Raw genomic sequence first — 13,818 nt, 5'->3', positions numbered from 1 at the left:
TTAGACAGGGCTGTAGGAGGCAAGAAAGACTATGGAGATCACACTTGGACCCCATAGAGAAGGACAAACATAAAACCCTCCTCAAGGGCTATAAAGCGGCAGTGTTGGCTGAAAAGAAGGCACACTTTACTCAATTAACTGGTTCTCTTACTTCCCCCAGAGACCTCTTTAATATAGTCAACACTTTATCCCTCCTTCAGGCTCCCGACCCTATAATAGCCTCCCAAGATCTATGCGATCGGATCTCCACCTATTTCCACACTAAAATCTTGTATATTTACACTGAGTTGGAAACCCTCAACCTCAATCTTAACCCCGTGATCCCCCCATCATCCGCCGTAACCCTGGAAAATCAAGCTACCGAGCTCTCCACTCGGCTCACCCATTTTCCCCCTCTCACCCCCGACCATCTTAGTGTGCTCTTGGACAGGCTTAAGTCTGGATCCTCGCTTGATCCCTTTCCTGTAAGAATCTTGAAAGAATGCAGGCAGGTACTTATGCCCCCTCTCGTGGAGGTCATGAATCTAGCTATGTCTGAAGGGGTTTATCCCTCGATGTGGAAAACGGCCATTATCAAACCCCTTCTGAAAAAGCCCACATTGGACCCGGGGACTTTAAAAAACTTTCGTCCCATTTCTCTTCTCCCTGCCCCCACTAAACTCCTGGAGGCACACCTTAACCACCATTTGAGTGCCTTCCTCAACAGTTCCAGTTCTTTGGACCCCTCTCAGCACGGCTTCCGAAGGGCACACAGCACCGAGTCGGCACTCACTGTTGTTGTCGACAGCATTCGGGCCAAGGTTGATAGTGGCCAAACGACTTTACTGGTGCTGCTTGACTTAACGGCGGCTTTTGATACCCTCTCCCCTTCTATTCTTGCTAGTCGCCTTAGCAGGATGGGTGTAGATGGCCCCACACTCAGCCTTCTCACATCCTTCCTTGACCAACGGCAGCAAAGGGTAAAGCTTGGCGACTTCATCTCACCAATCAAGCCTGTGAAGTGTGGGGTCCCCCAGTGCTCCTCTTTGAGCCCTACTCTTTTCAACATTTATGTGGCCCCACTCGCCAGGCTTGTAAGGACCTTTGGCCCAGAAGTTCTTTCCTATGCCGATGACACGCAGATCATGTTCTCCATAACACAATCTGTGGATATTACAGCTCTTAACTTTAAAAATTGTATGGAGCCGGTCGCTGACTGGATGGTTAAGAACTTCCTTAACTTGAATGGGGAAAAAAACGAGGTCCTCATCTTCGGTGCCAAACATGAGACCTGGTCTATGGACTGGTGGCCCCCTGCCCTTGGCATCTGTCCCACGCCCTCTTCCTCCGCCCGTAATTTGGGGGTTATCCTGGACACCACTCTTTCCCTCGAGAAACAGGTCAGCAGGACAGTCTCCACCTGCGTGGTGCTCTGAGGATTTTAAGAAAAATCACTCACTACCTCTCCCTTGAAGCCCGCAAACAAATTGCAGTGGCCCTTATAGCCTCCAGGCTGGACTACTGCAATGCACTTCACCTAGGCATTAACATCGGCTTGGTCCATCGCCTACAAATTGTGCAAAATGCAGCGGCCCGGTTTGTCATGGATGCCCCGAAACACTCTTCTGTTTTGGCCATCAGGAAGAACCTGCATTGGCTCCCCATGCAGGCTAGGATAAACTTCAAGGCCCTCTGCCTTACGCACTGTGCCTTGAATGGCACTGGGCCCGAAGACATTCGGTCACTTGTGTCCCCCTATGTCCCGGGCAGAGCAGTTCGCTCCTCCAATAAAAATCTGCTCGTTGTTCCTCAAGTCTCCAAGGCCAGATGGGGCGGAAGGGCCTTCCGAGCTCTCGCCCCCAGACTCTGGAACACCCTCCCTGATGACCTTAAGGGACTCGCCTCCCATACCCTTTTTCGCAAAGCACTTAAGACCTGGCTCTTTTAGGAAGCTTATCAATAACCCGCTCCCACTCCTCCTCTGACCAAACAGTTTTACCATCCTAAGCGCCTTGATGCCTTCGGGTTTAGGTACGCTCTACAAATTTATTTTCATTCATTCATTCATTCTAGAAGAATCCTACCTTCCTGCACCCACCCTCCATTGTGCTACTTCTACCAGGATCTTCTGTCTCTCATGTGCTTCTTCTCCTTTAGTGCTCCTTGTTTCTCTCCCCTCACCTGCTTCTTTTGCCCTCCTCCCCAACCCAGGAAAAACATTTGTTTTATTTACTGATCCAAGTGGCATCCACCATCTTGGATAGTAAAATTAAAAAAACATAAAAAAGAAAATGGTGACCACTTCATTCCGCTGGCACACATATGCCATCACACCATCACACCATCTCATCTTTCTGTTTTTTCCAATGCTGTACATCGCCTAAAAGTACTTTTTTTCCCACTGCTGTAAAACATCAGGAAAAAGCACGGGGAAAGCCAATAGTCAACAAGGTGAGACCCATTGGATTTCCCAGTGCCTGTTTTCTTAGAAGGCATGCACCTGTTGTTTCCAGTTCATAATAAATATCGGAAAAATGTGAGTGCCAAACAGTAATGAAAAGATTGCATTTTATAGGAACAGGCAACAGCGATTACTAGAACCATAATGTGTGGCATATCAAGCACTATATAAAGGTTACAATAAAATAATATATTGTCTTCTTTGTGCAGGTCATGAGTACCATTTGTATATGTGTGAGGAAAGTGGTGCATTATATGGTGCGGTTCTGAGACCTTACCGACTGATACACTCACAATACCGTCTAGGGTCGAATCAAGCTAGTTTGTAAAACCTGTTTCTCAACCCTGGCCAGCTGTGGCCTCGTGCTGTCATGCTCAGACTAAGGAACAAGTGTAAAACATTTAGATTTTGAAATACCAAAACAACAAAATAAGAAAATCATACAACACAAAAGAAATCAGGTGGCAACTTATAATAATAGATTTTAATGAATGTTTAGACACCAAAATGAAACCAATCTGTCAAAGGGTTCTGGAGATATAGATTTTTAAGTAAAATGAAAATCACTGTAAAAATCTAACAAGCACTGGTAACTGTAAAGTTTGGAAACTTTGTAAAACTATTGTGAAGTTATGTTTGGCTATTCCAAACCATTTTGACGAGTAACTCCAGCAGGGAGTCAATCAAGGCAGCCAGTAAGGAGGTATTGGACAGTTACCTTCTCACCAAAGCAGTCTCAAGTACATTTCAAGCTCTATTGTCGGGCTGTTGTAGACTTCATTGGAGTGGCCCTACTGCAAAGGGATACAGGATGCTGAAGAGGCTGTAGGGTGGTAAGTGGGTCTTCCTGGGATCCCCCTCGGTCTATGGTCCATGGTGACTTTGGCCATAGGGGTTGAAGTCCCTCAAAGTCCTCTTTGGTCCAGAACTACTGGCCTCAGGTCACAGCAAAACCAGTGGTTCCCTTTGGTGAAAGCTAGTGTCCGCCTTGGGTGACCAAACTGCACTTCAACAAGTCTTTCAGATTCAGCAGATTCGGGTGCAATTTTTGAGCATTGACTTCCAACCTACCTGGCTGCATGATAGTGGTCAGTGGCAATAAAGCGATTTTGGCTACTGACTTGCCAGAACAGGCCTTATTCGGCTTTTGTGGCCCTGGTCCTGGTCCTGTCGCAGGAAGTCAGTCCAGTGACTCTTGGAGTTCACCTCTTTTGTCTATGGCTCGGGAACGACTTCCTCGAGCCCGGCAACACAGATCTAGTCCACTCTTTGCTAGCCCAAGGGTCAGCAGGTGCAGCCCAGCGGTTGGTCCAGTCTCTATTGCCAGGTCTAGGAAACAGCAGGGCAGTCCTTCTTTGGTCCTCTCTCCAGCCTCCAATGCGACCACAACACCGGCCCTCAATATCTCAACGACAGAATCTCCTTCCACGTATCCATGAGGAACCCAAGATCCGCCGTCCTCGGCGAACCCCCGTGCATCCACAGAGCAAGAACGGGTGGAAGAACCTTCTCCTACATCACGACCAAGACCTGGAACGAGCCACTGATCAACATCATGCGCGCCCCCACCATGCACATCTTATGGAAGACCCTCAAGACCTGGCTCTTCGGTTGACTGGAGCACCCCCTCCCACTCCCTGCACCATAAGACCCTCAAGGGTGAGTAGCATGCTTATTGTTGGACAGGGCCTCGTGGCGTGGCCCCACTCCTCCCGCATGGCGGGTCCCGGACTACCGCGACCCCTGTACTACGACCAAGAGCGGCAACTTCCACCTTCCACGAGTGCCGCCCCTCCGGGCCGCCCCCAGCTCTCCCCCGACAGAACTCGACCTCCACTCCTCAACTCTCCCGGCTGGCCCGGACCATTTACCCCGGCCCAGCCACCATCTTGAACCCTCCATGATCAGGCCTCGTGGCCTCGGCCCGACCCCAGCCGCAGGCCCAGCAAAGCCCCGACATCGAGGCACCACGATCCGACCAGGGGGTAAAAAGACCACTTGGCGAGTCAATGGGGGAAGGAGTTTCGATGGTCCCCCATCCGCCTAGTTTCGATCGCCCACAGCCTCCCTGGGCGCTGGCTCCACCCCCCTGCTGGGTGTCTGGACTCGCACATCCCGGACCCCCCCAACCTCCAAGTGCGAGGGTCCGGACATCAAAGGGCACCAGACCTATAACTGGGGCAGCTCCGGTGCAGGAAGGCAGTTGTATCCTGGAGTCGAGAGACACCGAGACAAACTCATCCTTGGAGTCCTGCTGGCGCTGCAGCGGCTCATCTTCGTGAACAATCCTTGGAGTCCTGCTGGCGCTGCCGCGGCTCATCTTCGTGGACCATCCTTGGAATCCTGCTGGCGCTGCCGCGGCTCATCTTCGTGAACCATCCTTGGAGTCCTGCTGGCGCTGCCGTGGCTCATCTCCGTGAACCATCCTTGGAGTCCTGCTGGCGCTGCCGTGGCTCATCTCCGTGAACCATCCTTGGAGTCCTGCTGGCGCTGCCGCGGCTCATCTTCGTGAACCATCCTTGGAGTCCTGCTGGCGCTGCCTCGGCTCATCTCCGTGAACCATCCTTGGAGTCCTGCTGGCGCTGCCTCGGCTCATCTCCGTGAACCATCCTTGGAGTCCTGCTGGCGCTGCCGCGGCTCATCTTCGTGAACCATCCTTGGAGTCCTGCTGGCGCTGCCGCGGCTCATCTTCGTGAACCATCTTGGGGTCCTGCTGGCGCTGCCGCGGCCCCTACCAAAGAAACCCTCCAGCTCGAGGATTGAGAGCTGTCCGCAAGATATCCCTGTACCAGACCGGTACGAAGACTGTCCCGCTACCCCCTTCCCACAGAGACTAAGTTCAAGGGGATCCTAGAATCCCGTTTATACTGTATTGTTACGATAACCTGCCAAAGAATACTGATAAAAGAGTTAAGAACCTATCTTTGTGTGGTGTCCATCTGTGGGGGGGTGGTTGCTCGTCCGTACAAACTAAGGAGAGGACCCTCGCCAGGAGGCCTCTCCTCCTTGCTCGGCCGACCCTCAGGTTTTGCGTCTAACACTTATAATCTCCCTGATTGATTGATTGAGTCCAGATGTGATCCGAGGTCTCGGTGCCAGGTGTGCCCTCAGAGAATGGAGTGCTTACTAGCCAATAGGATACCAGTTTCCTCACCATCTGATGATGACTTCCTACAATACGTGGCAACCAGCTATTCCAGAGTGCACTATTGTACACACTTCAAGGGTAGCGGAACCCTTCTCTCGTCATGTGGAGCTTGGTAGGCCCTCCAGAGATGTGACTACCTGAGGGCTACATGCCCGCGGAAAAAACATTTGACAATCGTTCTCTCCTTTCTGTCCCCTTCTCCATGGTAAACAGCTGTGGTGTGTGCCGGAAAAGTTGGATATGAATCTATCCACCCTAACACGGGCAGTGGGAAAGTATACAGTAGTTTTGTCCAGGAGAGGAATCTGCTACAAATGCTCATACCGGCCATAGTAGTGTAGAGAATATTCAAACTCAAGGAACTGACAGCTTTCTTGCTGTCAACTGCCAGTATGGTGGCCTTGGAGTAGTCTCTAAGTGGGGAGTGCCGTGCATGAACAAGTTGTCTAATATTAGTGATGGTACTACGATTCGGGATAAACCCAGACTGGCTGGGGTGCATCAGGATCGAGAGTCAAGGACGCAATGGAGTGACTTGGATCTTACTAAATATTTTGTAATCCACATTTATTATCCTTAGTGGCTTGTTGGAGGAGAGTTGATCCACCTCCTTGCCCTGTTTAAGGAGAGGGACAAACAAAGCCTCTCACATAGTGGGTGGGGAGGCATCACTCCCCTTCTCAAAGTTATAAATATTGGTTAATGAAGGAGCCAAAGTATCCACAAAGGTTGAAAAAACTCAATAGGAAGTCCATCCTTTCCCTGTACTTTTTCCCTGGTCAGGGACTTAATAGCCTCTCCCACTTCCTGAACCTGTACAAAACAAGACATTTATGCCAAAGAAATTCATGGCGGCAAGGTGTCCCATTGTTAAGTGTGATACCTTCAGCTAATCATGACTTCATACGCAACTGCAATTTACTGCTGGGATTTGCAAGCATATAATTACAAAGTTTTTTTTAAAAAAAACTCTTTTTACTGATCGCACATATAATTACAATGTTAAAAGCAAACTTTCAAGTCTCAGAATACAATGTAATGCCTAGTAAAATGTAAGGACTGACTTATAGTTAGATATTTCTATGGCAGCTACAAATGTAAACACAACAGCGGCACCACCCTAATGTAGTTAGGCAAAGAGTGCAGAAAAGCATTGGTGAGCCAGCTTAAATCATCAAGTTTCAGTTGCCTTAGAATGCAGGCCTGCAAATTAATCTATTGTAATAAAAATGTTAACCAGTTGACGAGGTGTTATGCTGCTGGCAGGGTTGTCCACCCCTAAAATGTCATAATATTAAGTAAGTAGTAAGTGAATGACTCCCACCTGAGTTATAGAATTTTCAAAAACATTTGAATATAGCACTCTTACTTAATCCATTAACAAGAATGTAACCCAGAGAGTCCTAACAAAGTGTGAGAGATAATGAGATGTGAGAGAGGGTAATAAGGCGTGAAGGTGAGTGAGAGTGTAATACAAATTTTCTATGCTTAAAACAGTCTAACGTAAGTCCACTGGACACACTGTCAATGGTAAGTCACTATCTAGTATGCATTAGTCGCCTTTATATTAAATACGCTCTTTATAACAACATTTCATAATCAGTGGAAAAAACATATATTTTGTCTATTCCGTGATAGACAAAGCTGAACAAACACTGATTAAGCACTGATATAAAAAGGTTTGGAACCCAATAAGAAAACACCACTGCAATCCACAAAGCATAAACACTGAAAACTGGACGGCCTAATTATAACATTTACGTGTTTTTACTCTGAGTGTGAGCTCTCAGGTGAAGGGATAGTGCAAACTTACGTTTGAAAGCCTTGTCACATACAGAACATGTATATGGTTTCTCCCCCGTATGACACTTCTGGTGATCAGACAGTGTACCATTTGTTGCGAAAGCCATGTCACATTCAGAGCATTTATATGGTTTCTCCCCAGTGTGAGTTCTATGATGCACTGATAGCTCTCTTTTTGATCTGAAAGCCTTATCACATTCAGAACATGAATATGGTTTCTCGTCACTGTGAGTTCTCTGATGTATGGCGAGTGTACCTTTCTGTCTGAAAGTCTTGTCACATTCAGAACACTTATATGGTTTTTCCCCTGTGTGAATTCTTTGATGTATTGATAAAACACATTTTCGTGTGAAAGCCATGCCACATTCAGAACATTTAAATGGTCTTTCCCCAGTATGTGTGTTGTGATGTGATGCCTGATGACCCCTAACTTTAAAAGCCATATCGCATTCAGAACATTTATATGGTTTCTCCCCTGTGTGAATTCTCTGATGTAATGATAGCTCTCTTCTCATCTTATAAGCCTTATCACATTCAGAACATTTATATGGTTTCTCCCCTGTGTGAATTCTTTGATGCGTGGCTAGTGAACCTGATCGTGTGAAAGCCTTGTCACATTCAGAACATTTATATGGTTTCTCCCCAGTGTGAATCATTTGATGTATTGATAAAACACATTTTCTTGTGAAAGCCTTATCACATTCAGAACACTTAAAAGGCCTTTCCCCACTATGTGTTTTGTGATGTGATGCCTGATGAGTCTTAACTTTAGAAGCCACATCCCATTGAGAACATGTATATGGCTTCTCCCCAGTGTGAATCCTTTGATGTATGAATAGTGTAAATTGGTGTCTGAAAGCCTTATCACATTCAGAACATTTATATGGTTTCTTCCCAATATGAGCTCCCTGATGTTGCCTTAGTGAAAGCTTACCTTTGAAAGCCTTTTCCAATTCAGAACATTTATAAGGTGTATTCATAGTATAAGTTATCTGATACTGGATAGGGTAACCATTTTTATTAAAATCCTTGTCACATTTAGAATATTTATATGGTTTCTCCCCAGTGTGGCACCTTTGGTGATCAGTTAGTGTACCTTTTTTTGCGAAAGCCTCGTGACAATCAGAGCACTCATAAGGCTTCTCTCCAGTGTGAGTTCTCTGGTGTACTGATAACTCTATTTTTGTCTTGAAAGCCTTAACACATTCAGAGCATTTATATGGTTTCTCCCCAGTGTGAATTCTTTGATGTGTGGCTAGTGAACCTGTTCGTGTGAAAGCCTTGTCACATTCAGAACATTTATATGGTTTCTCCCCAGTGTGAATTCTTTGATGTGTGGCTAGTGAACCTGTTCGTGTGAAAGCCTTGTCACATTCAGAACATTTATATGGTTTCTCCCCAGTGTGAATTCTTTGATGTATTGATAAAGAACATTTTCTTGTGAAAGCCTTATCACATTCAGAACACTTAAAAGGCCTTTCCCCAGTATGTGTTATGTGATGTGATGCCCGATGACTCTTAACTTTAAAAGCCATATCGCATTCAGAACATTTATATGGTTTCTCCCCCGTGTGAATTCTCTGATGCACTGATAGCTCTCTTCTTATCTTATAAGCTTTATCACATTCAGAACATTTATATGGTTTCTTGCCAGTGTGAATTATTTGATGTAAGAATAGTGTACGTTTTTGCGTGAAAGCCTTGTCACATTTAAAACATGTATAGGGTTTCTTCCTCATGTGAGGTCCCTGGTGTAAAAATAGATTTCTCTCACAACATTCATGAGATTTCTCACTGCTGTGATTTATTTCATCTTGCCATACCCCTTGTGATGAATGTAAAACCTTTTCACATTCAGAAAATCCATATGGTTTCTCCCAAGTATGAGCTTTATGATATACTGGGAGTGCCATCTTTCTCATGAAAGGCTTCTGACATTCAGGACAATTATGGGGGTTGCTCCCAGTATGAGTTCTCCGATAAATGGATAGTGTCAACTTTCTTATGAAAGTCTTGTCACATTTAGAACATTCATAGGGGTTCTTCCCAGTAAACTCTTGATGCACAGTTAGAGAATTCTTTTGAATGAAAGCCTGAACACATTTAGAACCTTTGCATGGTTTCTACCCAGTGTGAGTTCTCGGATGCTGGATTATTCATACAAGTGTGTGCATAGTTACATTCAGAATATTCATATGTTTTTCCTCTGGTGTGTCTTATCTGATATTCCAATAGCTCAGATGATATCTCGAAAATGTTGCCACATTCAGGACATCCATATGGTCTCTCTCAGTGCGAATTCTGATGTATAGATGGTGCATGCTTTTGACTGAAAGCCGGGTCACATACAGAATATCCATATGGTTTTTCACCAGAGTCCTTTGATATTTTATCAACTGCTCATTTCATTCAGAATATTGATAAAGATCTCCATTGTTGTGTGTTATGTTTTAATGATTATCCTTCCCTCATTCCGTATGTTCATATGGACTTTGCTTGAGATGGTGGCTCACTTGGATTCTCTCGCCAGGTTGGGTACATTGTGTATAAATGTATTATGTTTTGTATGTTCAGCAACAGTGAAACCACCCTAACCAATCCACCATCATAGCTAGTGGCGGACACCTTTTTACATTGATCTAGAATGGCAACATCCTCATCTTACGGGAATCAGACACATATCTTTTATACGATCTGCAGATATGAAAGGAGTCTCTTTCCTGCAAGTTTTCTGGTGTCTAATTAGAGTTATTCATTCATATTGCCTCTTCAAGGATTGGCCTCAAGTTGATTTCATATTGCACAGTTAGTCGGTGATCCTTACATCGAAGATGTCACATGCAGAACATGTGCTCTCTAGTGAGCATGAGATCGGACTTGTTAGAGTTTGTTACAGTGGGAAAGAGCATCAGGTATGTGCGCTGCTTCGGAAACAACTGTGTGCATTAAAATATCTTCTCACATCAAAAACATTTGCAGAATTCCTTCAGTAAGTTAACTTCCCTCCACTCTGCATAACATTTTTCTAATGTTCGTGCTTCCAAGTCAGGTTCGATTGGTTGTTGCTTGAGAACATTTTAATGGAACTTTAACTATGATGACATTTGTTTTTCCAATACACTGTGATTCCCACTCTTCAGATTCCTTTCATAATGTTTTTCTTTTACCTTCCAGAGTAAAAACAGAAAAAAAGGATTTAGGATAATAAAGCCAATAAACAACTTCAATATGGTAAAACTAGTCATCACGGTAAGAATTAACATAGAAAACAGCATATTTGTAATACCGTGACTAAACCAACAGCATGGAAAACAGAAATCTAGACATCACTGGCCAATGACTACGCTACACATTTAGACTGAAACAAAAATACAAGAGAATCAGCCCCAGAGTTACAAAGATTTTGATTGTGGTTGCATCGTTTTTTTGGAGCAGCCGCAATGCAAAATCTATTTTGAGATTAACAAGGTCATGCAAAGCCTAATTTATTTGACTGCATGGCTTTCTTAAAAAAAAAAAAAAAATTACTTTGAGGTACCTTACATTGGGGAGGCGTTACCTGGATGGCGCATGGGCATTCCCAATCATCCATCCACTCTTTTGATGCAAACCCATTTCTATTAATGCAGATAAACATAGGTTTGAGCCAAAATGGTGCCCCTACCCAAGGCTGGCAGAAAGAGGAGAATTCTTTTTTTATTTCTGGTCTGTACTTCCACTTTGCTTGAGTACTACATTCTGAGGCACACATAGTCATGTGCCTAGTTAGGCCCAGTAGGAAATAATACCATTCTTGTATACACACAAATATTTTTCTTAAAGTTGCCTTCTCTTTGCCACATTAACGTTTGACACACATTTTGCTTTTTTGACGCTTGAATTTATATTCGCAGAAACACCGACCTTGTTGACAGAAAACACTTTGTTAGAATCCTATCACACAGCCTTGGCATAGTGCAAGCCCTCTCACGAGCGGAGTACAAATGTGTTTATTATTACATCCATATGGCGACATAGCTATCTGTAGAATACAAACAATGGTAGCCCGATTACAATCTCGACTGAGGCAAGGGTGCCATTTTCTATATATAGCCTTTTGTTTCCTAACATAATCAGAGGAGACACTTCTACTGTCTCAATCCCTTTTTTCGGTATAGTAATGCCAGATAGCCTCTGCCGCCCATCGCTTGACGGTCAACCCTGCATACCGGTTCCTCCCTATCCGCATACAACCATGCATTGACTGTACTCAACTGTGCTGCCCAGTAGTACTTCTTAATATCTGGGACTGCAGCTCCCCCTCATAAACCCTCCTCTGTAGCTTTGAAAGGAAAATTCTAGAGCTGCCCCCATTCCAGCGGAGACCACATAGTTCCCTATCTTCTGAAAGTAGTCAGAAGGAACCCTACATGGGTATTTGGTGGGACATGAAGAAAGCGGGCAGGGCCATCATTTTAACGAGGGCCGCTCTACCCATTAGGGATATTGGGCTGCCCCTCCAGTGTGGCACATCTGGCCCGAACCTCTCGATCAATGGAAGTAGATTATCTCTTTATGTATATCAGTCTTGAGCCTATTCCTCATGGGAACAGTCCAGCCTGAACTGCTAATAGCACAGACACCAGCACTACTAGGGAAAAAAGTGCAAATACCAATGAAACTATTTTTCAGGTGTATGATGCCCCTGGACTCTGTGAAAGAAGAACATATGATATTTGACATACAAGCCCTTGAGATTAGATCAAGATAGACAATACTAATAGCCTTTGACAGAACTGTGGGAATCTATTGTATTTATGGGCCCAGGAGTTAAGTTAGGAGACTTATCAGATGAAGAATTATTTGAGGACAACCCATTGACCAAAAAAGTGGTGTTTGAAATGGGCATCAATCTTAGAATACAATTAAAGTACAGTATCAAGACATATGAAGTACAGTTCAACACGAGAAAATGGCTTGATATGAAGACCCAGGGCACATGATGCAGTATGGATAGCTCTGAAACAAGGGGCAATACTGCCCAGGGTGCTCCAATATCCCTTAGCAGAGGAGGGCTTTTTTCTAAAAGTACAAGCTGTATTAGAGCATGGAGTAACATACAGGGGGACTTCACCTGGGAACACCCCGATTTTCCCAGGTAAGGAGGGCAAGGGAGGAACTTGAAGGACAATACAGGATTTCTGGCCCTTGAATGGCATAGTGGTGTCTGAATTTCCAGTGGCACCTGACCCCTCAGTGATTTTGACAAACATTCCTGCAGACTACACCCACTTTTCAGAGATTGATTTGAAAAATGTGTTTTTCAGCATCCCACTGCAACCAAACTCCAATACTGGACCTCATTTGCATACAAAGGGACACAGTACCAACATTTGAGACTGCCCCGAGGGTATTGTGAGTCCCACAGCATCTTCAACAGGACACTGATACAAGATTTAACAAACATCCAATGTAAAGTACACTTTTGAAATATGTGCATGACATTTAATATGCAGTCCCACAGATCATATATGTAGACAAGACACCATCAGTCTCCTTTGTTAGCGGGTAGAGAAGGGATACAAAGTAGACAAAGACAAATTGCAATACGTACAAACAAAAGTGCATTATTTGGAACAACTAATAATCCATTTTGGGAGGAGAGTGACACCTGATAGGGCAGAAAGAATCAGGAACATGCCCATCCCTAATACAGCTAAGGAAATGCAGCAGTTTTTAGGACTGTGAAATTATGTGAGACAATGGCTGTTTGGTTATGCCTCTTCTTTAACTACACCATTGTTGAGCGCATTAAAAGGGTCCCAAACTAATAATGCAATACCAAAGAGGATGATGGACGGAGAGTTGAACAATGCAAGCACTCGCCCCCAGTCAACTGATCTGGGTTTAATCCATCATCATTCTTTAGCTCACTCCGCCACCCCAGTTCAGACCCAGCTATATGCAAATCAGTCTGACCCTGTGCCTCATGGGAACAGTCCAGGCCGAACTGCCATGTTTTCCCTGGACCGGAAACAAGCTTCAGAGGACCGGTTTCTGACTAATCAGCCGTCATCAGCCAGGCTAGCTTGAATCCAGTGGTAAACTGAGCAAAGGACCCAGTCTGGGCATACCCTGCCAACTTAAGGCGAACAAAGCAATACCAAAGGGGATGATGGACGGAGAGTTGAACAAGGCAAGCACTCACCCCCAGTCAACTGATCTTGGTTTAATCCACCATTATTCTTTAGCTCACTCCGCCACCTCAGTTCAGACATGGCCATATGCAAATCAGTCTGACCCTGTGCCTCATGGGAACAGGCCAGCCCGAACTGCCAAGCCATGTCTTCCCTGGACCAGAAACAAGCATCCCGGGACTGGTTTCTGGCTAATCAGCGAGGCTAGCTTGAATCCAGTGGCAAAGTGAGCAAGGGACCAACGTCAGGGC

The 13,818-nt window shown here is 45.1% G+C and overlaps 1 protein-coding gene across 1 annotated transcript in view; it reads right to left on the bottom strand.

Moving 5' to 3' along the window:
* Nucleotides 1-6,555: 6,555 nt before the first annotated feature.
* Nucleotides 6,556-13,818, bottom strand: part of LOC147725728 (uncharacterized) — a 75,171-nt gene continuing 67,908 nt past the window's right edge. The window contains exon 2 of the mRNA XM_086964414.1: nucleotides 6,556-10,558. Within this exon, the coding sequence (XP_086820540.1) occupies nucleotides 7,346-9,313 (1,968 nt within the window). The 5' untranslated portion in view covers nucleotides 9,314-10,558 and the 3' untranslated portion in view covers nucleotides 6,556-7,345. The remainder of the gene's footprint in view (nucleotides 10,559-13,818) is intronic.

Source organism: Lissotriton vulgaris, chromosome 3_2 (assembly GCF_964263255.1).
Source record: "Lissotriton vulgaris chromosome 3_2, aLisVul1.2, whole genome shotgun sequence".
In the NCBI taxonomy this organism is placed as follows: Eukaryota; Metazoa; Chordata; class Amphibia; order Caudata; family Salamandridae; genus Lissotriton; species Lissotriton vulgaris.
This window is presented reverse-complemented; position numbering and strand designations above follow the sequence as displayed.